At 45.2% G+C, this 26,436-nt stretch overlaps 1 protein-coding gene across 1 annotated transcript; it reads right to left on the bottom strand.

The window, feature by feature from the left end:
* Positions 1 to 1,980: 1,980 nt before the first annotated feature.
* On the bottom strand, positions 1,981 to 20,421 carry GYPA (glycophorin A (MNS blood group)). The gene is made up of 7 exons (XM_045831372.1): positions 20,298 to 20,421; positions 17,712 to 17,786; positions 9,434 to 9,529; positions 7,389 to 7,427; positions 5,391 to 5,476; positions 4,293 to 4,371; positions 1,981 to 3,200 (listed from the first exon to the last, which is right to left on the bottom strand). The coding sequence occupies exons 1-7, from the start codon at positions 20,332 to 20,334 to the stop codon at positions 3,175 to 3,177; spliced, it is 438 nt and encodes a 145-aa protein (XP_045687328.1). The 5' UTR covers positions 20,335 to 20,421; the 3' UTR covers positions 1,981 to 3,174.
* Positions 20,422 to 26,436: the final 6,015 nt, after the last annotated feature.

Genomic DNA, 26,436 nt, shown 5'->3' with positions numbered 1-26,436 from the left:
CTCTGTCATTGTTTCAGGCTTAAATCAGGCAGGGGGAGTAAGGCAGCTAAGAGACTAGGAGACTTCTCGCAGACAGAATGAGGACTCAGGCTATGTCAAAGCCGAGGGGTGAGGGTCCGTCACCCCCTTTTTCTATAGCCCCCCAAGTCCTTCCCTTGGGACCCCCTGCAATCGTGCCTGTCTTAGATCATTCCCCTCTTGGGGAATCTTACTCGTCATTGGCTAACCGACCAAGCATTGGGGGCCAGGCAGGATGAAGTAAAAGGAGGAGAAGTGGCGCCCCTGCCAGGGAGAGAAGCTTTGTCTCCTTAGTGGCTTATGGTCTGAAGGTCGCTCACTCAGCCTTAGCCATGGGGGAGTTACAGCTCCTGAAACCAGGCAAGGCGCTTCCTAACATAATGTAAATAATATTGAGTTTCATCTCATGGCAATTCTGAGGACTAGTAGCAACCACATGGGGTACAGGCTTGGGGAACTTGGAGGTTTGAGGATTTCCGCAGAAACACATCAGCCATTGGTTCATGGCGATGAAGAGGATCAGACAGGCCAGAACTGGGAAGGCTCCTGCCCAGGGTGCAGAAGTGCATTGTTCTCCGTGCTCTTGGTGTTGCGCTTCGGAAGGTTCTTCTTCCCAAAACAGAAAAGTCACATAGAATTCCAGCTGATCTTTATCTCACTGTACTTCCTTGCCTCAAAGTCGTGGCACGTGACTCTTTGACATGATTTTTTGTTTTTGCTTTTGTCTCCTCTAGCCTGCGGGCTCTGTCAAGGCTGAGGATCGTGACAAGTACCCAGAGTCACACAGGGCCAGAGGAGACGGGAGGTTTGGGAGGCCAGAGCCTTCTTACGTTGTTCTTTCGTGCCTCCCTCGAGCCTGCCCTGCACTGTGGGGAGGCCTTACCTATTTTCATTAAGAGATGAGTTTGCTACATCGATAGTTCTACCAGTGTAATGGTTTTATCGTAAGTCAACAAGACTCATAGGCTACAAGGAAAAATAACTTCCGTTATGTCTCCTGGGTTCTTTAAAATGTATTCCATGGAACTGGTTCCTGCTTCTGTGTCAAAAGCTGGGTAGCCCCTCCTGCTGTTCGGGCACTGCTGGCCAGTACACACGGTGCAGGCGTGTGCGTGGTGGCGGGCAGGATTTTGTGTTGATTTTTGCTTAAATGACTTGGCTCTTAGGAGTTTTGTATGAGAAGTTCGCTACATTTGTTAAGATAAATGCTTAGAATAAACAAGGCTCTTACTAAATTCCTATGTTAGTATCACTAAAATACCCCTTTCCTCTGCCATTCCTTAGCTTCTAGTAACTTCCCTCCCTGGTGTTTCTCACCGTTCTCCTGTGATGATCTCCCTAATTTAGACCTTTTGCTCACACCTACACAAGCAAATGCCCAGGCCCAAAGAAGAAGACTTTTTTTTAATCAGCTTCATTCCTATCTTCCACTCCAGTCCCAAATTTTAAGAAATTCAGCATGAACCAGTCTTGGGATCATGCTGGCTTCATGGGTTGGATTTCTTTACCATCATCTTATGCTGGTTTAGCTTAAAAAATATGAAGAGAGGAAAGGTCATTTCATCCCACAAACTTTATGTCCAAATGTGAAAAGTCCACAGACAGAAATACAGGGGAACTAATGGGAAAAGGTCCAGGGGGTCACAGCAGCTCTGGCCTTGTCCGGCTCCGGCTCCGGCCCCGAGGGCGAGGTCACTCTCCTCCCTCGGCTTCCGTTGCAAATGGCTTCAGCGACAAGGTTAGTCTCCCGTTTTCTCTGGGCTCAACATTTTATCTTCATTGAAAAAGGTACATTTTAAAAAGCGCGTTGTCTTGGCGCTCGGGTCGTCCGTGTGATGACATTCACCCGATCGTGCTGGTAAGACTGCCTTGAAGATACACACCGACAGCCATGTGCTGTGTGTAGCCGTTGTTTTACACAGCCTGCAAAGTATAAACACACTCTCGGAACAGACAAGTGGGTGAAGATTCAGACTTTTTTAATTCATTAAAAAATACATTTAAGTTGCCAGGCTCAGATGAGTACACAATATTTTTCACTTAATTATCATCCAACAGGGGAAAGCCGTGGGGATTTTTATCCATGAGAAGAGAGGGTAGCACAGGAAGGCACGTCTTTGGTTTTGTACTGCTTTTTACGTTTCACTACCGGTGAGTGACAGCGGCAGAGCACAGACCCTTCGTCTCACAGCTAGAAATTTCTTTTAGAGTATTCAAACCAATTTCCAAAGCTTTATTAGTGAGGAAATCTAGGGCTGGACGGATGAAAGCATTTAACTGAGAACATTAGAAAACAATGTAATGGTGACCTGTTAAAATATTCACCCGCATGTCCAGTACGCAACTCTGGTTGCATTTCCAGAGTTATTGGTGAGGAAACATCCTTCTTTCTGTTCCTCAGGGTTCTCTGACTGTTTACCTGAATTACTCTCCCAGGGGAACACAATGGGTGCGTCAGCCAGTGGCCTGGAGGACACGATGCTGTAATGTCAGATGCACTTAAATGAGCCACTTATACATATGGAATGTTTCACTTCTTTTTAATGGAAAAAACTTTTATATTGATTTATGCATGAAAGGATGAGTGCGAGTGTCATTTTATACCTCTATGTCTGTACCTGTGTCTATGCACAGGTACAAATGTGTATTTACATGTATGTATGCATGCATGCAAAGCATTTCTAATAACACACTTTATTATTGTGACTAAAAAATATCATCATCACTAGTGTGATCACTAGTGTGATAAGATCACCTTATCTTATTTATTCAGGAATGAAGGAAATGATAGGATTTAATTTGTTTAAAGAAATGAAAAATAGACTCAGGAGTTTAGGATGAGAAGAGTTTAGATTTCATCTATGAATTACAAGCCTTTGGATCAGAACTCTGAGTCCGTGACCTGGAAACATTAAGCTAACACACAAAAGCGGGCATGAAAGAAAAGACTTGTTCTTCTTTTCGAAATATTAACAAGTGGAGGCTTTTTCCATCACTGAGTCACTGGACTCACTAGGATGAAATTTTCATCCTGAAATTCAACAATCTAAGGGTGTCTACAATTTATTAGCGTGTTCAATTTACACGTTGATTTTTCACTTGACTGAAGTTTCTTGTCTTCTAGTTCTTCCAAAATTTGGCTTGGTGAGCAATGTATCATTCGTTATTGTTCTGTGGAAGGACTACAGAGAAAAAATAGAAAACAATAGTATGAGGCATAGTTATATTTAAATACAACAGGAAATTAGTGCATAAAATACATTTCAGAATTTTATATTCTTACAGTGTTGGCCTTACATATAATTGTTAGGAAATGAAAGGAATTTGCTTTTGGACTAGCTTTACTGGAGTTATGTGTAAAGATATGGAATTTCTTGGGAAATCTGTTCTATAAGCTTTTGGTACTTTTCAGCTCCTGTGAATTGCTCTGGTGCTGGTAGGGAGGCTCCAGCATAGTTCAAGTTTACATCTTTTTTTTTTTTTTATGTAAGGGATACCAACATCTGGATGGTTTTTTCAATGTAAAATCTCCCACTTTTCAAGGCTGGCAGTAAACACTTTTTGGGGGGAAAACATTGCATGGGGCAATACTGTTCTAGATGAACAGAATACACCCAGAGTTCTCCACGTGAGGCGCATTTACTTAGCAGCAGGGAGTGAAAACGAAAACAGGAGCCTGAAAGACAGGCCCGTTGCTCAGAGGAGGTTATTTGGGACCGAATCCTGTGCACTAGACAGTAGGTAACAGGCCGCAGCACCTCCTGTGGTCAAGAGCTGTTCTAGATGCTTTACTTGCAGCTCATTTCACCTTCATGAAGCTCTATTAGGTTTATCATTACGTGCCTGCTGAGTCACCTCCATAGACTAACATTGTCATCTCCGTGTGAGTAGCTGGCTGGAGGCTCCCAGTGCTGGAGTGTGGGCCGGAGTCCAGGTCTGGCCCGGACCTGGGGATCTTAAACCACACCCACTGCAGCGTCTCCTTTATATATAACTTCACGGTTTGGAAAATAAGTGCACGGAGCAACTTCATCTTTGCTTTACATGCAGTGTTTGTCTAAGTTTTTATAAAAAAGACGCTTTATGCCTAAGAGAATTTCATTATGCTGCAGACAAATGTCCACATTAAAAGAAAATGTTACAGAAGCAGCATTGATGAAATAGAATATAAATGAATCCTAACTGGACACACCCTTTCCAAATCAGAAAGAGGTAACTCGCTAATTTATTTCCCCTCCCAAAAGGCAGTAGGCAATAAGAACAGTTACACCGACCTGGATTTTCAGTTTCTACAGAGCTTAAAGGGTCATCTGTGTTTTGTGGGAATTCAGGTTGGGCGGTAACTGGATTTCTCTACAAGTAAAAAGCAGAAAAATATTAATGTCATAATTTTATAAATCTAAGATCCTAACAAGAAAAAGGTCTCAGATGAAAAATATTTTTGGCTAAAGTCTCCTTTTGGTTAAAATTCACTTTGTAGAGTATTTTTTTAGTTATACCTTCAAAGATATTATAAACCTTGATATAAACTTGAATTTGTACTTCTGTGCAATATTTGTCATTTCCATAGGTGAATCGCACCTCAGACACGGACCCTGTCATACTTCAGTGATATAATAAAAAAGCTAAAATGAACAGTTTTTTAAAAAGTGGTAAAATGCTGTGTCAGATGGACTTAGCTTAAGTGATTAAAAACTTCACTCATGCCTGAAAGTTTGTGGGTGAAAATCTGAAAAATTTGTTTCAGGAAATATGATAATGAAAAAAAGCAAATGTTTTAAAAATATATAAATCTATCATGTTATTTTAAATATTTTTCATACTAAAATTAGATAAATACTACAATTACAGCTGTCATTATTTCATCTATAGCCATCAAAATATATTACATCAAGTTAGACAAAAACTGTGGAGGCTCTTTCATTGGAAAAGGAGGAGGGACTTTTGGGGGGGCTTTCTTTATAGGGCAAATGCAACAAAATTTTTTTACCAGAGTAATTCAGTGCCTTTTCTGTGTCTAGTTGAAAAAGATTTTTTATGCCGCTTTGTTTAATCAAACCCAGAGGAATAGACCCTCCTAGTGATGTTTACACCAGTATTTACTGCAAAATTAAAAAGTGAATGCTCCTGGCTGGTGTAGCTCAGTGGTTTGAGCTCGGGCTGCAAACCAAAGCATTGCAGGTTCGATCCCCAGTCAGAGCACATGCCTGGGTTGCAGGCCATGGCCCCCAGCAACTGCACATTGATGTTTCTCTCTCTCTCTCTCTCTCTCTCTCTCTCTTTCTCTCTCTCTCTCCCTCCCTCCCTTCACTCTCTAAAAATAAATAAAAACATAAAATCTTTAAAAAACAACAAAAAAAGTGAATGCTCACCATACGCAGTTTGCCGACGCCGTAAGCAAAAAGCAGTATGACTCCGATGACACCACCCATCACCAGAAAGATAATGATTATGATCACTGCAGGGGGAGAGAAAGAGCAGACAGTGACAACGTGCGACATAGATCGGCACCCACCAGCTGAAAAACAGGACAGGTGAAATCAGGGTCACATCACTTAGGCCTTATAGGGCCTTCTTATAGAAAGAACACAAACTCTTACGCATATTTTATCTTTTCAAAAGTTAGGGTTTTCATAGTAACCGTGTGAGAAACTGAACCTTTGAATAGTAAAGTCCTTTGTTCAAGGTCACACATGTGGCAGAAGCACGACCCGAGAGTTCCCGCTCCAGGTCCAGCATTCTTTGCGGGGTCTCCCAGGCGTCATGCATGCACATGGCTAGCAGCCATGAGGGCAAGCCGCCCCGGTATGGGAAGAACCATAGAGCGTTTCATAGTTTCAAAGTGACAAGGGAAAATGATGTCTCGATGTAGAGAGGGGTACTGTGCGGATCATAGAATCAGGATCAGAAGTGTCCAAGGGAAAAAGCAGTTTACGAATGAGGAAGAGAAGTCTAGTGAGCTTAAGTTACTTACCCTAGGTGAGACCACTCGTGAGAGGCAATTCAAGTCACCTCTATTCTAAGGTTCTGTTCCTTCTATATTATCCTTATGCATAGTTCATAACACAGTCACTAAAAATATGTGTTCACATCTTTTACCTGGTTTACTTGGAAACAAAGTTTAAGTCAGCAATGCTCTCGCTTGTTCATAGCACACAGGGTCCGGCAGAAGTAACGCCTGCGTGAGTGTGGTTGTTAGGGTAATAAATAATATGGGTGTAATAATTTGTGGTTTTATTTTGAACACAAAGTGTCCTATGGTGTGCTTGAGTGTGATATTGTTATGTTATAGAATGACATGCTTATGATTTTGTAATAAAAGATTTTGTATTAAAAAGGGGCATTATTTTGTTGGACCTTGTATTTGTAGTGGCTCCAAATGAAGTACATGGAAGGCAAAATATACAGGTCACATGGTTTACTCGTTTGGCTAATTTATATTTTAAAGTCTCATGAGTGATTGAAATATAATAAAAGTAACTCCCCCTCATTGGTATTGCCCAGCCTTCCTGCCCACTTAGCTTTAATTTGTGAGATAGTGATTCAGTTCCACAATCCACTTTCATTTTCTTGTGTGAAGATTGGACAAGTGCAAAGGGAGGCTGAGAAATGCAGAACAGTAAACAAGCACATTCCCGGCTGAAGCCAGAGCTACGGCAGCCCCGAAGGTGGGAAGCCACAGGGCCCAGTTAGAGAGGGTTTGGCAGACAGCCCCAAAGTCCGACAGGCAGGCTACCTTAGGGCCCAGAGTGGATTGGGACTGGGACCTGAATGGCCTGTGTTTATTCTTGATACGGGGGCCAGTTAATGAGATGATGTTAAACTCTTTGCTTTCTTCACAGGAGGGATGAGAGTTCAATTGTTTTATAAGCTCTTAAGAGATTTTTCTCTAGTAACAGTGGTGGTTAGAAAGCCAGACCATCTAACCTAAAAGAAAAATTATTGTGAAGTTACGTATTGCAAAGTGTTCAGGAAAATAAGAGCCTTGGCTGGGGAGCTCAGTGGGTTGGAGTGTGGTCCCCCACCCACACAGCAAAAGGCTGCAGCCCTATCCCTTGCTGGGGCGTGCAGGGGAGGTAACCCATCAGCGTTTCCACATCGGTGTTTCCCTCTCTCTCTTCCTTCTTCTCTGAGATCAATGTAAAGGAAAAACAATCCTCAGGTGAGAATGCAAAAACATAAAAAAAGAAATGCCTATTTTAATTTTAAAAAGAGCATATTTTGTTTGCCTTTACAATTTTGAGTGATTCAAGTTCATAACATACTCTTTCGTTTTTAACATCGACACTTCTTGTTTCCCTGGGCCTGGGGAGCTAGCAATACCTAACCCACAAGGGCAAGGTGGTCAGCTCGGGTCAATAGTAACGTACCTGGTTCTGAGAAAGGGTGTTCTATTTGTCGTCTTGCTCCTAAAAAGACAAAATGTCAACATAAGTCAGAATGTATAAGTTAGCATCTCTAAGAAAACACCATTTTGCAATGAGATGGTTTAGTGGGTTTCTTTTCCTTCACTGCGTTTAGGGAGCTACTGTTGTTCACGTCTCAACAGCCGGTAAAACTCGGACGGAGACCCTGTCTTACCCTCAGCAGTCCCCCCTCCTGCTTCCCACCTCCCACCCAACAAGATTTCACGGGGTGGACATCAGGAAACCATCTCCCGAACTAAAGGGCAGGGTGTGAGAAAAGATCGAAAGAATGCCTGTTGATTTCTATAAGAAATAGAAGCACATTAAAAAACTTGTAAAAATAATTTTAAAAATTAAAAAAAATTTTAAATGTAAAGATGCGAACAGAAAGGAGACACATGGCGCCATCATCGCCCGACAGGGCTGCACGCAGGGTTGCCCGGAAACGGGTCGCACCGCTGGCGGTTTTCTAGGTCTGGGCCGCGGCCACCAGCCGAACCCAAACCCTTACTGGGTCTCATCTGCGGCTTTGTCAACAGTCCCACAAAATTCTCTGTCTGCAGAAGTTTCCAGTACTTCCAGTCTTAATGCTTCACCAGGATTAGCCTCTCCCTGGTCAGTCCGCATTCCACATGTCTTTGCTGTGCGTCTCCAAATGCCATCTGATGGCACAAAGCCCGTTCACTACTGCCGCCCTGCAATGTTCTGGAACTTAATTATCACAAATAGCAGGTTGCACTCTATCATGTCCCAAGGTCAAGGACTCGGTTAGGTTTGGTCATTCTGCAGCAGTTATGTATGAAGGTTAACTGGGGCTTGTCTTTTCTTTCTTTGTGACAGCTGACTCTGGTCATTGGTGTGTGGGGCCCTGGCACAGAACGGATGGGGTTTCAGCCTCTTACTGGTTTGGGTGGCCTTGGACAAGTCATTTAACTTCTTTGCGCTTTAGGCTTCTCTTGAACAAATGAAGACGATAATACCTATCTCTCTCAGGTTCCCATGAGGATCCAATCAGATAATGCCCGAAAACTCTCAGCACCACGGCCCCCCATGCTTAGCCGTTATTTGCGGGGTTCATGGTCTGGGATGCTGTGTGTGTGTGTGTGTGTGTGTCTGTGTTGGCACTTAAATGCTTTCTGGTTTGACACCACCGTGTCGATTTCACATTGAAATCATCTTGAAAATCTGATTGTTTAACTGGAGCCTCGTAATTCGTTCTGAGCACTTAGCCTAATTTTCTTCTCTGTTAACATTTGCCACTTCCATGTATCTCAGTATATACTGTCTCGATGCTTCTATTAGCTAAAGGGTCCCATAGCCACTCCACTCCCACTCTTCTGTGAAGCTTTATTTTAAGTCTGGAGTGTCCTGCTGCAATCCCACTCACGAAGACCTTCTTCCTTTCTGCTTTCAAACTGCCCCCGTAAAGTCATCTTCTCCCCTGGGAAAGAACCGGAGAGCGGGGGGTGCTGCCTGACACCCTTATCTCAGCACCCAGCTGGGTTTAAGGTGCTCGGTTATTAGGTGTTTCTGGCGTGTCAGGCTCCGAGCTAAGCAATTCTACACACGTCTCCTCCCTCTTCAGAGAGATCCCGTGAGCTAAACGTTATGGGCTTCATTTGAAAATGAAGGGGACAGAGGCCAGTGGAGGAGATGCACTCGGGGCCAGCAGCTGGGAGATCTGAGCGCCGCCCCCCCCAACCCCGCCCAGATTCACCCCAGGCCCCCCTCCCCACGCGCTGGGGGCTCACTCTCTGCGGTCCAGCTTTCCACAGTCACATTCATCCCTTCGGTACTTTGCTAACTTGCTTGAATTTCTGTAACCTAAAGTGTCGTTTCTGTGAGACAGTTCAGAAGTGAGAATTACTCGGAAGCATAGGGACTGTGTCTACTTACCGGCTTCTGTTTCTTAGACTTTGTCACCGTTTCCTAGCAGTGACAGATCCCATGCAGTGGCATTGCATCATAGCAGTTAACTCCAGGGTGACTATTTAAAAATAGGAACAAACCTGTTTGCTCTCGTCCTGTGCCAGGGTGACTTCTAGTGACTGATTGTTCTGTTTTGCTCAAGTGAGTAGCAGAAGGAATTGTGGGGGCACCTGGACCTGTATAAAATAGAAGTTGAAGACAGCATTGAGAATGAGGGACAGAGTAGAATGCGGGGCACATCACGAAGACAAATCCAGCCCACATCGCCCCCACGTGCACAGCATTTCACAGAACGGGGGGAAACAGTCTCTGTCCCATGCCTCCCTCACCTCATCTCCCAGATACAGTCCTATTTCCTCCGTAAAAATCAGCACAAAGACACTCTTTTTAAAAAAATGGGATTTTTTGAGTGACCTGGGTGAATAAAATTCTATAGATGTCAGGTGTACAATTCTACATGCACCACCTGCATACTGTGTGGTGTGTTCACCACCCCAAGTCACGTCTCCTTCTGTCACCATGTACCCTCGTCCACCTCCCCCTTTTCCCTCTGGTCACTCTCCACTGCTGCTTGTGTTTAGGAGGGTGGTTTTGTTTTGTTTTGTTTTTGCAACAAAGACTCTCTTACATTTAGTTTTCTTCTTGCCTCATAAAAGGTAAATCGTTTGTACAGTTGCTCACCCATACTTCTTTTTCTCTGTATACATCCTCAGGTGCCTAAGCTCCTTTCAAACTTCAAGGTAAGGAAGCCAACATTCCACAGTATGTGCCCTCGACAACCACCAAGAATGTTTTAATGCTTCATTTGATAGCCACGGCCCTCATGTCTATCTGGGTCACCCAGGTTTCTCAGGCCCTAATCAGCTAATAGACATCTGTGGACATACTCAGTTCTGCAAAGTTGTAAAATTTCTGTGAATACATGGATTTTATACAGGGCTTTTTCCAATAGACCCTTTAGTCGAGTCTACTTGATAGAAAATATCCAACTAAGCTTGTAATTATTAAACAACAGTCACGATTTGCCTAAACCGCTTAGGGATTGGATTATGAGAAGGGTCTCTCCCTTCCTCCCTTCCTTCCTCCCTTCCTTCCTTCCTTCCATCCTGCCTTCCATCCTTCCATCCTGCCTTCCTTCCTCTCCTGAGCTCTGGGCCCATAACTTTCCGTAGTTAAATCAACGAGTCTGTTTACATTGTTTTCAGATTAAAGGCCAATTTAAATATTGTTCTATTTAATTTAGAAGGTACTTTAACATTACAAGGTCACCTGGAACATTCACTCCAGCTTCCTTACTGTGCAAATAAGAAATTTGGTACCATTAGAATTAGATGATTCCCTCAGGTTATAACAGCTGGCGGGGACAGAGACAGACCCAGTTCTGCCCACGCCCACCATTGTTCCCCCTCCCAGCCGGTCCCTCTGCCTGGCTGAGATCTTGTCGGCAAGATTTCTTGGATGTTTTAGCTTATGACCTGATGACCACTGGGGTGCATTGTACATACAACAAGGCCAGTACATCTCTGGAAATTCCCCGCCGTCCGAAGGGCTAGCGTTTTAGTAATAATCAGGTAGTTTTTATTTTGATGGCTTTTTCAGACTGGTGTTTTGGTACTGCTCACATTCCGTCCCTCGGCCCTCAGAGTCCTCCTGCTGCTCAGAGAAACCGGGTTCTGCTCCAGCTCTGTTGACACGCAAGTCCTTTTCTTACACGCTTCACCTTTCTCTCAGGGACATGTGCAGACTACACCTGGAAAAGGCCACCTCTTTCTGCTAGAGAAGCACATTGACCTTGTGGTGTTACGGAAGGTGTATCCAGCACCTGGCTACCCAGCAACACAAGGGCTTTGGACCCATACTGCATGTTCTCTTGGCTGCACGGTGCTCCGAAAAACTCACCCCATGCCTACTTGTAATGAAGCACTGGCTGAACCTTGAAGGGCAGGTGGAGTTTTAAGCAGAAATGCAAAGAAGGGGGAAGTAAGGTAAAGAAAGAGCATGGAGAGAAAGGAGACCAGGGGACAGCTAGCAGGCAAAGGCAGGCAAACCTCTCAGACTGGCAAAGGCTTAATGTTCAAGTGGAAAATTAGTGCAAAATAAAACAGAGAGGCAGGTTTGGCAAGGCCTCAAACCCCTAGTTTAAATTTGCATGGTCGTCTCATCTCATAGTTTATGCTTGTGTAACATCTGAATTGTTCCAAGCCTCTTTGGTCTCTTCTTACCTGCCCTGCTCTGACCCCACACTTGCTCAGGAGCACTGCGGCAGCCTGAGATGTCTGTGCGGGGCGGGGTGGGGGTGGGGGGCAGTGAGAGGGCCCTGCCGCCGCTCCTCCTGTACCAACGAGGTGGGTCGACCTGTGGGCCCAGCACACTGGTAGGGATGCAGCTGGGAAGAGAGGTCCAGCCTCCTAACATTCTGCTCTCTGTGCTGTATCCATTGAAACCACACGGCTCTCCCTGGCCGTGGACATTTCTAACATGGAATGTCCGCAGAAAGAGTAACAGCACAGTGCAATGTTGGGCGAATCCCCCGCAGGCTTGCTGTACAGGGGTGTTAAGCTCATTTTCACCGGGGCCCACACAGCCTCATGGTTGCCTTCAAAGGGCCGAAACAATTTTAGGACTGTATACGTGTAACTACTCCTTAACTTTCAAGGAGCTGAAATTACATGCGGCCCTCTGAAGGCAACGCCAAGGCTGATGTGGCCCCGGTGGACATGAGTTTGACACCCCTGCTCTACGCCAAAGCTTCCCGTAGCTGGACTCCTGTCCCGAAGCGATAAAGCCAGCTCACGCAGCTGCTGGCTCGGTTTTCGTCCCCTCCCGACTTGCAGCTGAGGAAGTCTTATCTTGCAAAAGCAAACTCTTACAAGGGTGCACCCTCCGTATTAAATGCCTTCAATAGTTTCCAAGGCAGAGCACTACGTTTTCTGGGTTTTGTGGCTTTGGGCTTGTGATGACCACGAAAACTGATCGGTGCATTTATTTGTGGAAGTCCCTCACAGCTGACATGTGGTATGATGGGGACAAAAACTCACATCCGCTGACTGTTAATCAACTTTTTTCTGCGAAACTGTACTGTTTTATACCGAACGCAGGCATAAATGGGGATCTTGCTTGCTCCAGATCACATTTGGAGAAGGCTATTGCTGTGGAGCAGCGTTTTAAGGGAAATACTCAGTTTTGCTTTTGAACCAAAGGCTTGAAAAACTCACTCTGGGTCAAGTTGTAATAATATAATTATAGGCCCGCCATCTGTTGTCAACTCATTCTTCACTTTTGGAATGGTTTCACTAAGCTGAAGGAGCCAATTACGACTTAGAACAACTGAGCTTTCTAACGGAGCAATAGCGTTTGAGCCGGCTGTTTTGAATATTGTTTGAACTCTCCCGTCAGTAGCTCTTAAAGGAAGGCGCAGCCAGGGGGTCGGGCGTCAGGGGTCTGACGCAAGATTCTCCTACCGCCTTTGTCTAGAACTAGGGCAGCTTTAGAAAACCATTCAACATGAGCCTGACATGCTTGAGAAATAATAGCCTTCACCATTTGCCATATTAAATGTGGGTATTTCTCGTGGTTTGACTTAGAAAACCTCTTCTCCCCCACATTGGATTTCACCCCGTGCCCTTGCCAAGGGTCGGTTCCTCGGTGTGTGAGACAGAAGGAGGGGGGCCCCCTCTGGTGGAAACCGGGATTACAGGCCCCGGTGCTCGAACCCGAGTCCAAAGCCACCTGGGAGCGGCTTTTAGAAACCCCACAGGAATTCAGTGTGAAAATCCTCAGTCTAAAAACGGGTTTTCAAATTGCAAGCTGGGCTCCCTTAATGCAAGAGTTGCTAAACATTTTCTGTAAAGGGATAAAGAATAAATGTTTTTTGGCCTCGTGGGCCGTACAGTTGGTCTCTGTGACAACTTGACCGTCACAGTGCGACAGCATCTGCAGGCAAGAGGTTAGCCAAAGCGTAGATGAATCTGGCTGCGTTTCCATGGTTATTTACAGATGCTACATTTTAACTTCATACAATATTCACATGCCACAAAATAGACTTCTTTTGATTTTTAAAAAGTGCTAAAAAAGGTGAAAACCATTCTTAACTTGCAGGCCGCGCAAACCCAGGCAGGGGCCTGGATGCGGCCCGCGGCTGCGGGTGGCCGGCCGCGGCTTTAGTGCGGTCCGAGTCTCTGAGTGTGGGGCTCGCTGACCCGCACTGCACAGAGACCCGCAGGTGACTCCAAGATGCAGGTGAGGTGGCGAATGCGTGTGTTAAAGGGGCGTGAAGTCAGCCCACTGGGTTGTCGCTGCCATTAAAAAATTAAATTGTATGAAACCGAAGAGAGAGAGAACTTCCACCATGGTAAAGAGAGTTACTCTTTTGTGGAACTTTGTTTCATACACACGTGTGTTTACGTGTGTGTCTCTGTGCAATGACTGGCAGTGTGCATTCACTATGTCTGTATCATACTTGAGTCTGTATTGCGGTGGACACACCTGGTTATGCCTTATCCGAACACCTGACCTCCAGAGGGGCTGGGGGAACCCACAGGTGTGCCCGTGGCACAACTGAAATCCATTCCAGACGCCCACAAGCTGTTGGCCAGTTGTATCCAGCCTAGAACAAGCTCTGTGGGCTGTGCCGGGCCCATACAAGCAGTTCAAGTTTCTGTGTGTGCTGAGTCATTGAGATGGTGTGGCGTTCTCTGAGAGGGAACACTTTTTAAAACATAAACAGTGGCATGATTACCAGTGTTCTAGATACCTTCAAAACATCACAGGAGAAAGGTGAATAAACTGTAACATATATCTCAAAAGGTCAGAAATAAGAAGCCAGTTAATAAAGTATGGGATGAAGATAAAATATACTCAATGTCAGCTGTGAATTCACACATGCCTGTGGATTAAATTTCTGTATTAAAAGACACAGACCTTTAGATTAAGTCAAAGTAGACAAGAAAACAAAAACAAGAACCCAGCAGTGTATACAAGAACACCAGGAGCTCAAGTAAAACGAAAGAATGCAAAGTGTGTAAAAAAGTGCAAAGATATATTCGACAAAGTGAAATAAATAAAAACAAATGACAATTTTAACATTACAAAAGTAGAATTGAAGGCAAAACCATTAGAAAAGATGTAGAAGATTAATTTGTATTGTTAAAGGACATATTACCCAATGATTCTTAAGTATGTGTGACAATTACAGCCCGATAATATAACAAGAAACATAAAGCAAAAATAGCAGAACTCCCATAGCAGTGAGCAAATTTAACAGTCTTCTCCAATTGTGATAGATCAAGAAAGCCAAAAAGAAACCCTGAGAGGATCTGAAAACTATCTGCCTTGCCATCACAAGTGAGTAATGTAAACCTCTTTTGGGTGAATTTTGGGTGATAAGTCAATGAGGCTAAACTTTATCACATATTCTGACATTCCCATACACATATTTTGAAGTGATATTGATGAATTACCTGACAAGATGTTTTTGAGATCTGCATCAAGAGGCAAATTTTTATTAAATGAGACTATTATTAATATCATCAAATGTTATTATTATGAGATTATTATTAATAATGTTGGAAGTTAAAATAACTGGTCATTTAGGAGATGCATATTAACATATTTAGGGGTAAAGTGTCCTGATGTCTGTAGTTGACTTTCAAGTGGTACAAGAAAAGCATGCATATTTACACACGTATAGAGCAACAAAGCAAATATGGAAAATTATTCACAATTATTGAATGGAGGACTGGCGACTGGCTTCTTGCAGACTGAGCTGCCTGTTCAGAACAAGCAGAAAAGCTGAGCAAACGCAAAGCAAGGGGGGTGGGCAGAGGCTACCAGGGCAGCAGCATGCGAGGTGCAGAGGGCAAGCACGTGGTGGTGAGCTTGACATTGACCCTCGGCTTTCCTCTGGAGACACCTGTCTGTTGCAGGTGGGGCCTGAGAGGCTGTGAAGTTTGTCAGAGACTTTGCCAGTCCCTCGGAACTAGGGGAACTGGGTTCAGGGCCAGGGAGCAGATGGAGCTCTGGCAAACACTGACGTGGTCTGTTGGGTCCCCCAAAACACTACTCATGTCCTTGTCACCCCAATCCTTGCTATCATGGATCCTGACTGTATTTAAAGTTTTGGTATTTTATTCACCATTGATATTTTTGGAATTAATTTTGAGTGTCAAAAAATATTGCATTAAAATATTTATCTTGTTGACTAAGGTTTGAGCTGCTCCTTCAACTTTGGGCTGGAGGTAAGTTTCTCACTTGCCTCACCCTAATCTTAGCCCTGAATCCTCCACCTGAAGTGAGTGAATTCCACTGCATGACAATGACATCTTAGCAAGGCTGCTAAAAGCAGAAAAATGGTCTACTTTCACTAGCAATCCCCTATTCTATTGTCAAGGATAAAAATGGATCTGGCGCAGAATTTGGCAAGAGGGTATGGGGACAGATACTCTCCAAGTTTATTGTTGGGTGTATACACTGGTGTAACTTTTGGGGAAGCAAACTTGGCAATATTCACCACGAGCTTTAAAATGTATATAACACTAACACGGAAATATGTATCTATAAGGATGTTCATCCTAGCATGTTTAACAATATAGAGTAGAAGCAACCTGAATATTCAAAAGTAAGGCAGAGGTTAAGTAGACCATGGTTTATGCCTCAAATGTAATATTGCGAAGCCATGAAAATGTTTTACAGGTGTGTTTGCTAATGTGGACAAACATGCTCTCTGAGTGAGAAAAAGGCAGGTTTCAGAATATTTCACAGAGTAGTTTTTAAGTATGTCTTTGTTAAAATATCTGGGAAAACATCTGAAAGGTTTGCACAAAAGTTTCTGGTGTCTGGAGAGCAGAGCAGGGAACGAACTGTTGTCCTCTCCCTGGAAGGAGGTAGGAACGCGGGGTGAGGGCGAGGGCTGCAGCCCTCCTGCGTTTGCCCCCAGCTTCCTGGCTCAGTGACCGTGTGGCTTTGGGCCCGTTTTTAAAATGTTCTGAACCTCTGTTTTGTTTTTTTTTGTCTGTGCCATGGAAACAATACCTACTCCGTGTTGATGTGGTCAGGATAAAATGAAATAAACTATGTAAAGGGCTTAGCACGGTGCCTGGCACATAGGAAGTCTTTAGTAAGAGTGATTAATACCATCAAATTCTCATTTTTTCTTAATAAAGATGTGAAAACAAAGTGCACACCAGTCCCTCTCTTTACATGCGGTTTTTTCTGAAGTATAGAACTCCTTTTGTCTGTCCCTGGATAAATGTTCACGTCACTGGACTCTCATTACCTAAGGTCATAGGTGGCACAAAGATAAAGTGGAAAATCTGTAATTGGAGTGGAAACTGTTGAGGGATATTTACAAGTTTCAGTGACAGGAAGTGAAGAGTACAGAGGTCTAATGTGAACCATAAGGAAGTCTCCTTTTCAGGCTGGACTGGAAGAAACAGCTCAGCAGAAAACCTTGAACTTGACTCCTTCCTCATTTACTACCAGGGATCTAAACTTCTCTTCTCCTGAGTCAGGATCGTTTGTTTTTCTTGTTCTACTTAATTAATTGATTAAATTTAAGAACACCTCTGTAGGCTTGCTGGTGCGTAACTCGGTGGCCAGAAAGCAAGGCCTTCTGCTTTGGACCCTCGAAACAAACTGCTGTGTTGGAGTCTGGCCTAAGCCTGCTCTGCGCCCTGGGCATCGGGGAGGTGCTAGGGGGCTGCGACAAGAACTACGATGCTTTATGACTCGGGGCTCGCAGTGCTTTTGAGCTCATTTACTTCTCTGAGGCAGAGATGGGCCTGGACCCTGCCCGACCCCCACGATGTGAGAGAAGTCTCCTTTCTGACACTCCCAGCAATTGGAGTGTGGTTGTGGGCCACTAGGGGTATCATAACGGGAACAAGCCATGTCAAAAACAGGAAATTATTAAGGACGGGTTATCCTCCGCTCACCATCCGTTGTTGCTCTTTTCTTCCCGGATCCCTGAAATCAGTTTCAGCATACGTCATAACCAGGTTTGTGTGAGTGGAAATAAAGCACAGTGAAATGGATGCTGGGAGTCTGCTTTTCCTCCCTTCGTGGTTGTTGGCATTTTTAATGAAAGAGATTTCCTCTTAGAAAGCAGAGATTGGTTTTGTTCAGTTCACTTGTAAAAAACTTTTCCTGATTACACGTTGTGATTCTCTTTGCGGAAAATTTAGAAAGCATTAAAAAGGAGGAAAAAGTTACCCACAATCCCCATACCCAGAGATAGCCATAGTATGTTTCTTTTTAGTACTTTTGCTTTACTTTTAGTGTGGTTCATTTATCACAGAAAATTACACAGATAGGTATTTATTAAATACGTGGCTTTGATAATAATGGCTGGAAATCAATTACCTGCGCTCGTTGGTGAGGCATGTGTTACAGAGGTGGTCCCATTTTCTTTGGAGGTGACAATTGAAAAAATACAACCTATAAGGACAAGTTGGGGAAATTACTTAAAATGGTCTTCCCAAACAGGTTCATACATATTTTCAAAAATCCTCTAGAAACCAAAGTAAAAGCAAATTTAGCACCAGCATGTTGAATTCACTTTTGCAATTCAGAACCAGTGGACGTTAATTCTGAGATACCACCATTGTTTCCCTCTCTGAGGATGCCTTCTTCAAAGGAATGCAAAGTGGGGCGTCTGCGTCTTCTCAAACACCCCACTCCACACGACACCAAGTGGAAGGGGTTCCCAGGTCTGAGCACCAGTCTCCCGCCTCCAGTGCCTTTTCCCCAGATTTTGCAAGGTGGGCTCATAATGTCACCTCCTGGGGGAGAATGTCCTGCTACCCACTTCTAAAGCAGCTCCTGTGTCCTGTCTGCGGCCTTACCTGGTTTGACGTTCCTTGTCTTGTTTTACACTGCCAGGTATTTTAATAGTTCACTGGTTCTGGTTGACGCCTGTGTGCCCTCCGCTGTCCGCAGCCCCTCCCCCTGCCCACACCTGAGCTCCTTCGTCTCACTGCTCTGGCCTCAGTGCTGGACCCTTGACGTGGAATTACTGAGTGCACAAACGAGTGAATGATCGGACATGAAGTTATTTGCAAAAAAAAAAAAAACCCTTACTTTCCATGTGGCAATGACACCTGAGGCAAAGAATATTGGCTTTGGTCTGAAGATGATTGGAGAAAGCAGAACCATCATTTCTTTTTCCCTAGCCATTTTGTTTAACCTGCCTCCTCACTTTGGCCCGGTTCCCCTGTTCAACCGAAGAGTAAAGCTAGGCGGGGGGAAGCCCTCTTCCCACACCTGCCCCTGGGTGTGTGCAGCAGTCACATCATGAGGCCTTCTTCCAAGGGCTTCAGAAGGTGCAAAGGTGGTGAGAGCACTGGCCCTGAAGGCCAAGGGCGCTGTCTGAGTCCTGTGGCCTCGCCGGCCTCCCCCGAAGCATCATCTAAGGCATCGATCTGTATCGGCTGGAGCAGCTGTAGACATGAAGAACGCCTTTCTATCCCAGGAACCCTCAAAGACACATCAAGTTTTTCCAGATATTGTGCCTCATCCAAAGGAAAGAGTTGTGTCTACTTCGATTGAGTGACCCTGCTCTGCCCTCTGAGACAACACAGGGCAGACCTCTCTTCTCTTCTGTGTAAAACCCTACAAATACTTGAATACATTTAAATATTACTCCATTTGGTCTTTTCAAGCTAAGTGTTTTCATACTTTGCTACTTAAAAAAAATTCGGAGCAATCTTCTGTTTTCCTGTAATTTTCCTCGTTGCAGACCGAGGTCTGTTCCCTAGTCTATAGTTATCATCATTGCTAAATGCTCACTCAGGACTTCACTGTGCGGCGGGCACTGGAAGAAGTACATTACGTTAGTTAGCGCCTGTGTTTCGTCCTCATGGGATTACCGTGCAGCAGCTACCAACGCTGTCTCCGTTGCATGGATGAGGATGTCGAGGCAGAGAGGTGAGGGGTTTGATTTCGTTGTTCCTCAGCCGTTCACATGTGCAGCCAGGTTCGAACCCAGTTCTCTCTGTCCCTATACCAGCCAGCGCTTTAACCATTACACTATTTTATTCCCCAAGGGATATCAGCAGATGCTGGCTCTCTTCCCTGCCTCCTGCAGAGTGCCCAGCAGACACCCGGTGCTTGCTCTGGCCTGAGTTAGAGCAATGTCCCACGGCTTGCCTGCATTTCCAATGACGGCCTCTCCGTACCTCTGTGCTGGGCACTGGCATTGCCAGCGCATGAATGCTGCATTTTGAGAGGGTGACCACCATGATGTTCTCGGGAAGAGGCCAAGCAGAATAACAATGTAATACAACTTAAGAATACCCCTATGTTATTTCTTTCTTTTATGGAATTGATTTAGTTGTAACCCCAAACCACAGAACACCTAAGCCAAGGGAGCTGTTTTTTCTCTTCCCCTCCTCACACCTGGGTCACGGACCCACACAGAGAGAGAAACATGACCCCCAGGGTCTCAGAGTTCATGCGTGTGGCTTGTACCCTCATGTGATTACTGTGCAGCGTCTCCCCTCTCCTGGGGGGAGATGGAGGAAATGATAATTTCTTGGAAAACTTCTTAAACATTGAGGACTGTGTATACAACTTCATCCTCATTAATGAATCTTGCGTTTAGGAGTTAACCTCCTTAAAACACCAACAAAGCAACACATGTATCCACGCCAAAATAGTTCTCCTAGTACGTGATAAACATTTTCAGATTCTAGCGAGGCTTGGGGTGAAAGCGTGCCTCTCACACCGGAGAACTCCGATCCAGCCATGGTGGCTGGCTCCCTCATGCCAGGCCCTCCACCCTGACGGCTGAGTCCCGGTCAAACCCACCCAGCAGCCTCGGGCCGGGAGATTATACTCACTCTTCTAGTCCCTGAAGCAAGATCCAGCCAAAGTGTGATAGCTTATATATTAATTTCTAATCTCATATCCAACATAGTGGCATCAGGTTAAAATTTTTTTTTCACTTACCTGACAATAGTAATCCTATGACTATATTTCTGTACATCTTGGGACCATGAGCCGGCTCCCGAAAGTCAGTGCAAGACAAGCAGCAGAGAGAATGGAAGTGTCAGCGTGCCGCCCAGCCCTGCCTTATCTCTGGGCCCACCTGCCTGGGCCGCAACCCCTGATAGGCCCAGGGGGGCATTTTAAATGATGCAGTGTAGTCGAACGTCTGTCCGTAAAGATACATGGGTATCTGCTTAATGTGGATCATTATTAAAGTATTAAGTGAGAGCTTCAGGTCAAGGAACTGGCTAGGACATGCTCATTTGACTTTGCGTGAAGTCCATGGGCATGACAGTGGGGGCTTGCAGTAGCAGCTGGGAGCCCCTGGGGGGCAGACGAGTATTGGACCGTGAGGGTCCGAGGCCAGGGCGGGAGCGAGGCTGTGGCGGCTGGCCGGGGGTTAGGGACTTTCCATGTTTAATGTGGAGGCTCTTGAGTGCCAGGATGGAGCTGGCTTCTGACATGTGAAATAAATGCGTTTCAGAACTTCAGTGACTTCAGGTATGGGTGCTCCGAGGTTTGAAAAAACTCTCACACCCATGACCAAGTCATACAGCAGCGTAAGAATACACGAGACACAAAGAATCTCTAACTCAGAATAGAGTGTGAACTGAACGGCTGCCCAACCAGCGAGCGTTTCTGTCTGAAATGTGCCCCGCTGAGCAAGCAAAAGTTAGTGCCAAGACAATAAATACGAATGCTCAAAACTAGACGCAGACAGACACACCAAAACCCTTGTTGTGAAGCGGGTTAAAATGAAGTGCGGAGGGAGGGGCAGTCTGAGGAAGATCAAGTTTAACGGCAAACAGAAGAAAAGCAACGTGAATCAGATCTGAGACAGCTCAAAAGAAGGGATTGGATACTCCAGCTGAATTATCTTACTTCCTGTAAGAGGGTTTGTGAAAGTTGTCAAATGTATCATGTTTACCATTTTACCCCAAAATGTGGTTTTAAAAAAGTTATGAGCCCTGGCTGGTGTGCCTCTGTGGATTGAGCACCAGCCTGTGAACCAAAGGGTCACCAGTTAGATTCCCAGTCAGGGCACATGCCTGGGCTGCGGGCCAGGTGTCCAGTAGGGGGCGCTTGAGAGGCAACCACACACTGATGTTTCTCTCCCTCCCTTCCCCTCTCTCTAAAAATATATAGATAAAAAATTTTAAAAAATGTTATGAAATGATGTTTGCTGCCTCAGGAAATTGAGTCACAGGGGGAAAAATCATGTATGGGGGGAAAAGATGGAGATAAATATCAACTAACACCCTAAGTGGGGGGCAGGGGGCTGAGACTGAGGAGGAGGAGGTAGGGAGCTGAGAAGCAGACTAGGGGGAGATTAAGACTGAAGCATACAACCCTGGCTGGTATAGCTCAGTGGACTGAGTGTGGGCCTGTGAACCAAAAGGTTGCTGGTTCGATTCCCAGTGGGGGCACATTCCTGGGTTGTGGGCCAGATCCCCAGTAGAGGATGTATGAGACACAGCCACACATTGATATTTCTCTCCCTCTCTCCTTCCCTTCCCCTCTCTATAAAAAGAAATAAAATAAAAGAATCTGAAGGTTTAAAAAAAAGACTGAGGGATGCAGAGGGGTCTCTGAGGGGCAGTGCAAGGGCCTGAAAGCCTCAGAACTCTTGAGGCCCTCTTACGGCCCTGGTAGAACAACACAGCGACATTTACAAGTAATTACATGGAACCAATATTTCGTGTACCCATACGTTGGCTAAACCCAGTCATGTTGTCGTGGGTGGGTATCAGGTTGGGCAGCAGACGTTGTTCTCAGCAGACAGCCAGATGAAGGAGAGTTGGTAGGTGTTCATGTAACTAATAAAGAATGATTTCCGCCCTGGCTGGCGTAGCTCACTGGATTGAGCACGGGCTGTGAACCAGTGTCACAGGTTCGATTCCCAGTCAGGGTACATGCCTGGGTTGCAGGCCATGACCACCAGCAACCACACATTGATGTTTCTCTCTCTCTCTCTCTCTCTCCTTCCCTTCCCTCTCTAAAAATAAAAAAATAAAATAATAATAATAATAATAATAATAAAAGAATGATTTCCTGTGATTTTATGTTGATAAGAGGAGAGCAATTAGCACGAGCCTTACAAGATGCCATTTCCCTTTGAAAGTAAGTAAAGAAATCAGTCACTATCCCCCCAATGGACTATTAGGCAGCTATTAAAATCATGTTTTCAAGAATAGTTCGTGACGTGGAGACTCGGGATAAAAATAGGTAAATGGAAAGCAGCAAGATCCAAAACTGCACATACAAAAATCAAACCCTATTTGATTCTTTAAAAATTTTTTTTCTTCTGTCTGTGTTACCTCTGCCTGAAACACTCTTATTCTTTTCTTTTTTTAAAGATTTAATTTATTTTATTTTTAGACAGAAGAGAAGGGAGGGAGAAAGGGAGAGAAACATCAATGTGTGGTTGCCTCTCGCAAGCCCACTACTGGGGACCTGGCCGGCCCACAACCCAGGCATGTGCCCTACAGGGAATTGAACTGGTGACCCCGTGGTTCTCAGGCTGGCCCTCAGTCCACTGAGCCACACCAGCCAGGGCTCTTATTCTTTTCTTACACAGCCTACTTCCATTTTGCTTAGGGTCTCAATTTAATAACACTTCCCCCAGGAAGCCTTCCCTGACTTCCTAAGTCTTCACCAGGGCCCCTGCTCTGCACTCGTATTATACCCTATTCTTCCCTTATCACCTTTGGACTCTAAGTGGGTATGCCCTCTGGACTCTAAGTGGGTATGCCCTCGCCTGTGGCTATCTTATTTACCAATGAGTGTTTGGGGGCACAGTTGACAGTAAATATTTGTCAAGTCAATAAATAACAAATGAATATTTCAATGTGGAGGGAAGCAACTTCTCTTGGGCAGTCTTGCTGATGAGAGCAGAGGTCCACCTTTATATACACATCCTCTGTCATACCTTAGAGTCTGGTTACCCCATCATGGAGGCCTCTTGCTAGGGCAAGAAGGAGAAAGGGTAAATCAGCCGAGAATCCAGCTTTCATCGCTCCTTCAGTCTGGAGTGACTGGCCTCTGAGAGCACTTTCTTTTTTCTTTTTTTTTTTTTTAAGATTTTATTAAATTTTTTAGAGAGGGAAGGGAGGTAGAAAGAGAGAGAGAGAGAAACATCAATGGCCTCTGAGAGCACTTTCTTTTTTCTTTTTTTTTTTTAAAGATTTTATTTATTTATTTATTTAGAGAGGGAAGGGAGGGAGAGAGAGAGAGAGAGAAACATCAATGTGCGATTGCTGGGGGCTGTGGCCTGCAACCCAGTCATGTGCCCTGACTGGGAATTGAACCTGCGACACTTTGGTTCACAGCCCGCGCTCAATCCACTGAGCTATGCCAGCCAGGGCTTTGAGAACACTTCCCTGTGACCTCCTGCTTTCCTAGAGAGTCACTTCGTTAGTCTTAGGTTAGATGCACCAGTGCATTTATTGTCCTTGGGTGCCCCTTTTCCCTGAATGTGTGGGTCCTGTCTCCCTTGTTCTATTCCCAGCTTTAGACACAATACCCTACAGAGTCTTCGAGGCAGTTAATACATTGTCATCCGTGCTGGCAACCAGATGACATGGGTAGTCACCTGTATGAACATGAGGCCACGGGAAAGGAAATGGGTGCTTTGTTCTTTGTCACCCAGAAGGACTAGTCAGGGCTTAACGTGAGGAGCGGGCACAGGCCTGGGTCCCGTCAGGCAGACCTGCTGACCTGATCGTTGGTGTTGTCACATGCTGTTGAGTCGGCTCTGACTCCTGGCGACCCTGTGAACGAGGGGTGTCCACACTGTCCTGTCCTCAGCAGCCCAGCTCAGCTCCCATAGGCTCATCCCTCCGCCTCTTCAAATGGAGTCAACCCATCTCATAGTTGGTCTTGCTCTCTTTCCGCTGCCTTCTGTTTTTCCAGCATTATCTTCCAGCGTTATTTGGAAAAGACTTCCAAAGAACTCTGCCTTCCCATGAGGTGCCCGAAGTAGGACAGCCTCAATTCGTCATTTCTGCCTCCAGCGATGTTTCAGGTTTAATTTACTCAGAACCTATAGGGTTCTCAGTGTAGAAATGGGAAGTCTGACACAGCATTTGAGTGTGGACGCAGGACTCTATACTGACCTCTAGTGGCTCATCTGCATAATGCAAGGAAAACGTTGAGACCAGAAAATACAACAGAAAAAAAATACACAACAAAGGGCAGTCTGCTTTTCAGGCGTTTTTTTCCCGTCTTCTTTGTATTCGGACTGACACACCTGTTCTGGATCACCAAAATTTTGTCCTAAGTGTTCTTTTAAAAACATATTGCCTTAGTTGTCAACATGTAACAGGAAGTGGGTATTAACTAAAAATCAGGAAGGGGATTTAATGAAAAATCTGGTCCCACTTAGACAACACGAAGACCCGTGAAGAGTGAGCTTGCGTTCCCACCAAACAACCATTACTGCAGCTGAAGATTGGCTGCGCCTGGGGACAGGCAGGCTTTCCTGAATAATCTACTACGTGCTTGCCTGATATTCCCAGCAGTCAACTTTGACTACATTATGCGCTGATAAAACCTCAAAACCTCAGTGTCTTACAGCAACTGGGGTTCGTTTCCAGCTCAAATGACATTTCTGTGGTGGCTACAGGTTCTGGGATCCGGACTGAGGAGCAGCCCCCTCCTGGATCATGCTGTGCTTGCTCCAGAGGGAAAAGAAAAATGGTCACGTGGGGCAAAGACTTTCAAAGCTTCTGCTCACACATGGTATGTGTTGTTTTTGCTCACGTTCTATTGGCCAAACCAAATCCCGGGCCGAGCTGACATCAATGGGGCAAGGAAGCCTACTTGCTCCAAAGGGAAGTCCTGCAAGTCGTACGACCATGGTGAGAATATATAAACCACTTATGGGAAGGGCAGTAATTGAGAACAACAATATAATTGGCCACACTCATTGAAACTCTCTGCCTAGCTCTTTTCTGCATTGGGTTTGCAAATCCAGTTTAACTAGATATCCACAAAAGATAAATCTAAGTAGTTTCTTACATTTATTTTTATTGAGATGTAATATACACAGATTTTAAGTGTACAACATGATGGATCAGTTATACACATACACACACATACACACACGTTTGTGTCTCTGTAACCATCGCTCAGATCAATACACAGAACATTTTTCATAGCCCCAGCCATTTCTTTCTTGCTCCGTCCCAGTCAATGCCTATGCTGTATCGAGGTCCTCTGACTTCTAACGCTGTTGCAGATCATGGGTTTCAGGAGGACATGTTGGATTTGAGGTTTCTCTGGAAGACTCTAGTGGGGAGGTCAAGCAGGAAGACGGAGGATTGCAGCTGGCCCTCAGAAGAGGCATCTGGACCAGACATGGAGGCGTGCCCATCCTGAGCCTGTACCGGAGAGAACGGAGGTGGTGACGGATAGGAGACCAGGAGAGTTTGTAGTGTCTTCAGGCTTGACGGACAGGTCCCGAGTGGCTCTCGCCTAGCCTTAGGAACTGGAGACACGGAGGTGACCGGGCCATACTGTCTCAGCTAAGTTCCAGGTTCCTGTAGCATCTATCTGGAGGACTATAAAAGAGGGCTCTTGCTCAGAAGTCACCCCTTTTCTTGGGGTATCTCCCTCCCTTTCAGAGGTGGGCCCATGGACAGTAAACATGTATTGATTAATTAATTTTGACTGTGACTGATTAGCTCATGCATGGATACCTGATTCAACTGAAGCCCATCTGATTCCCCTCTGGAGAATGCTTTATTGAGAAATACAGATGACGGGGTGTTAGCAGTTACACTCTACTAATGAGGGAGTTCTTGGGGGAATATGGACGAAACTTCCCTGAGCTCTGTGGAGCCGCCTGGGCTTCTACCCTTTCCGACGCCCAGAGTCTACGAGGTGCCCCAGTGCCTTCCCAGTCAGCTCTCTCGTTCTGTGAAGCTGTTTTGAAGTGGGTTTGGGATCCTTGTCACCAAAGAGTCTTAATGAGGACAGGCCTTGCTGTGTCTCATTAGGGGATCATTAACAGCGTGGAACCGAGACCGAGGCTGAGCTGAACTGGCGGGGGACCACGAGAGGCAGCTTTGTGAGTCTGCATGACAGGAGGGAAGAGTAC

This window comes from Phyllostomus hastatus, unplaced genomic scaffold, assembly GCF_019186645.2.
Source record: "Phyllostomus hastatus isolate PE091 unplaced genomic scaffold, TTU_PhHast_1.1 phas_contig_159, whole genome shotgun sequence".
NCBI classification, from domain to species: Eukaryota; Metazoa; Chordata; class Mammalia; order Chiroptera; family Phyllostomidae; genus Phyllostomus; species Phyllostomus hastatus.
Note: the sequence above shows the minus strand (reverse complement) of the source record. Positions and strands in the feature narration are given on the sequence as shown.

Coding starts and splice junctions, on each gene's coding strand:
- GYPA (XM_045831372.1), bottom strand. CDS start 20,334: ATGTACAGAAATATAGTCATAGGATTACTATTGTCAG. Junction 9,530..17,711: donor TGCCTCACCAACGAGCGCAG/GTAATTGATTTC, acceptor TATTTTATACAG/GTCCAGGTGCCCCCACAATT. Junction 4,372..5,390: donor GCGTCGGCAAACTGCGTATG/GTGAGCATTCAC, acceptor TTTTACTTGTAG/AGAAATCCAGTTACCGCCCA.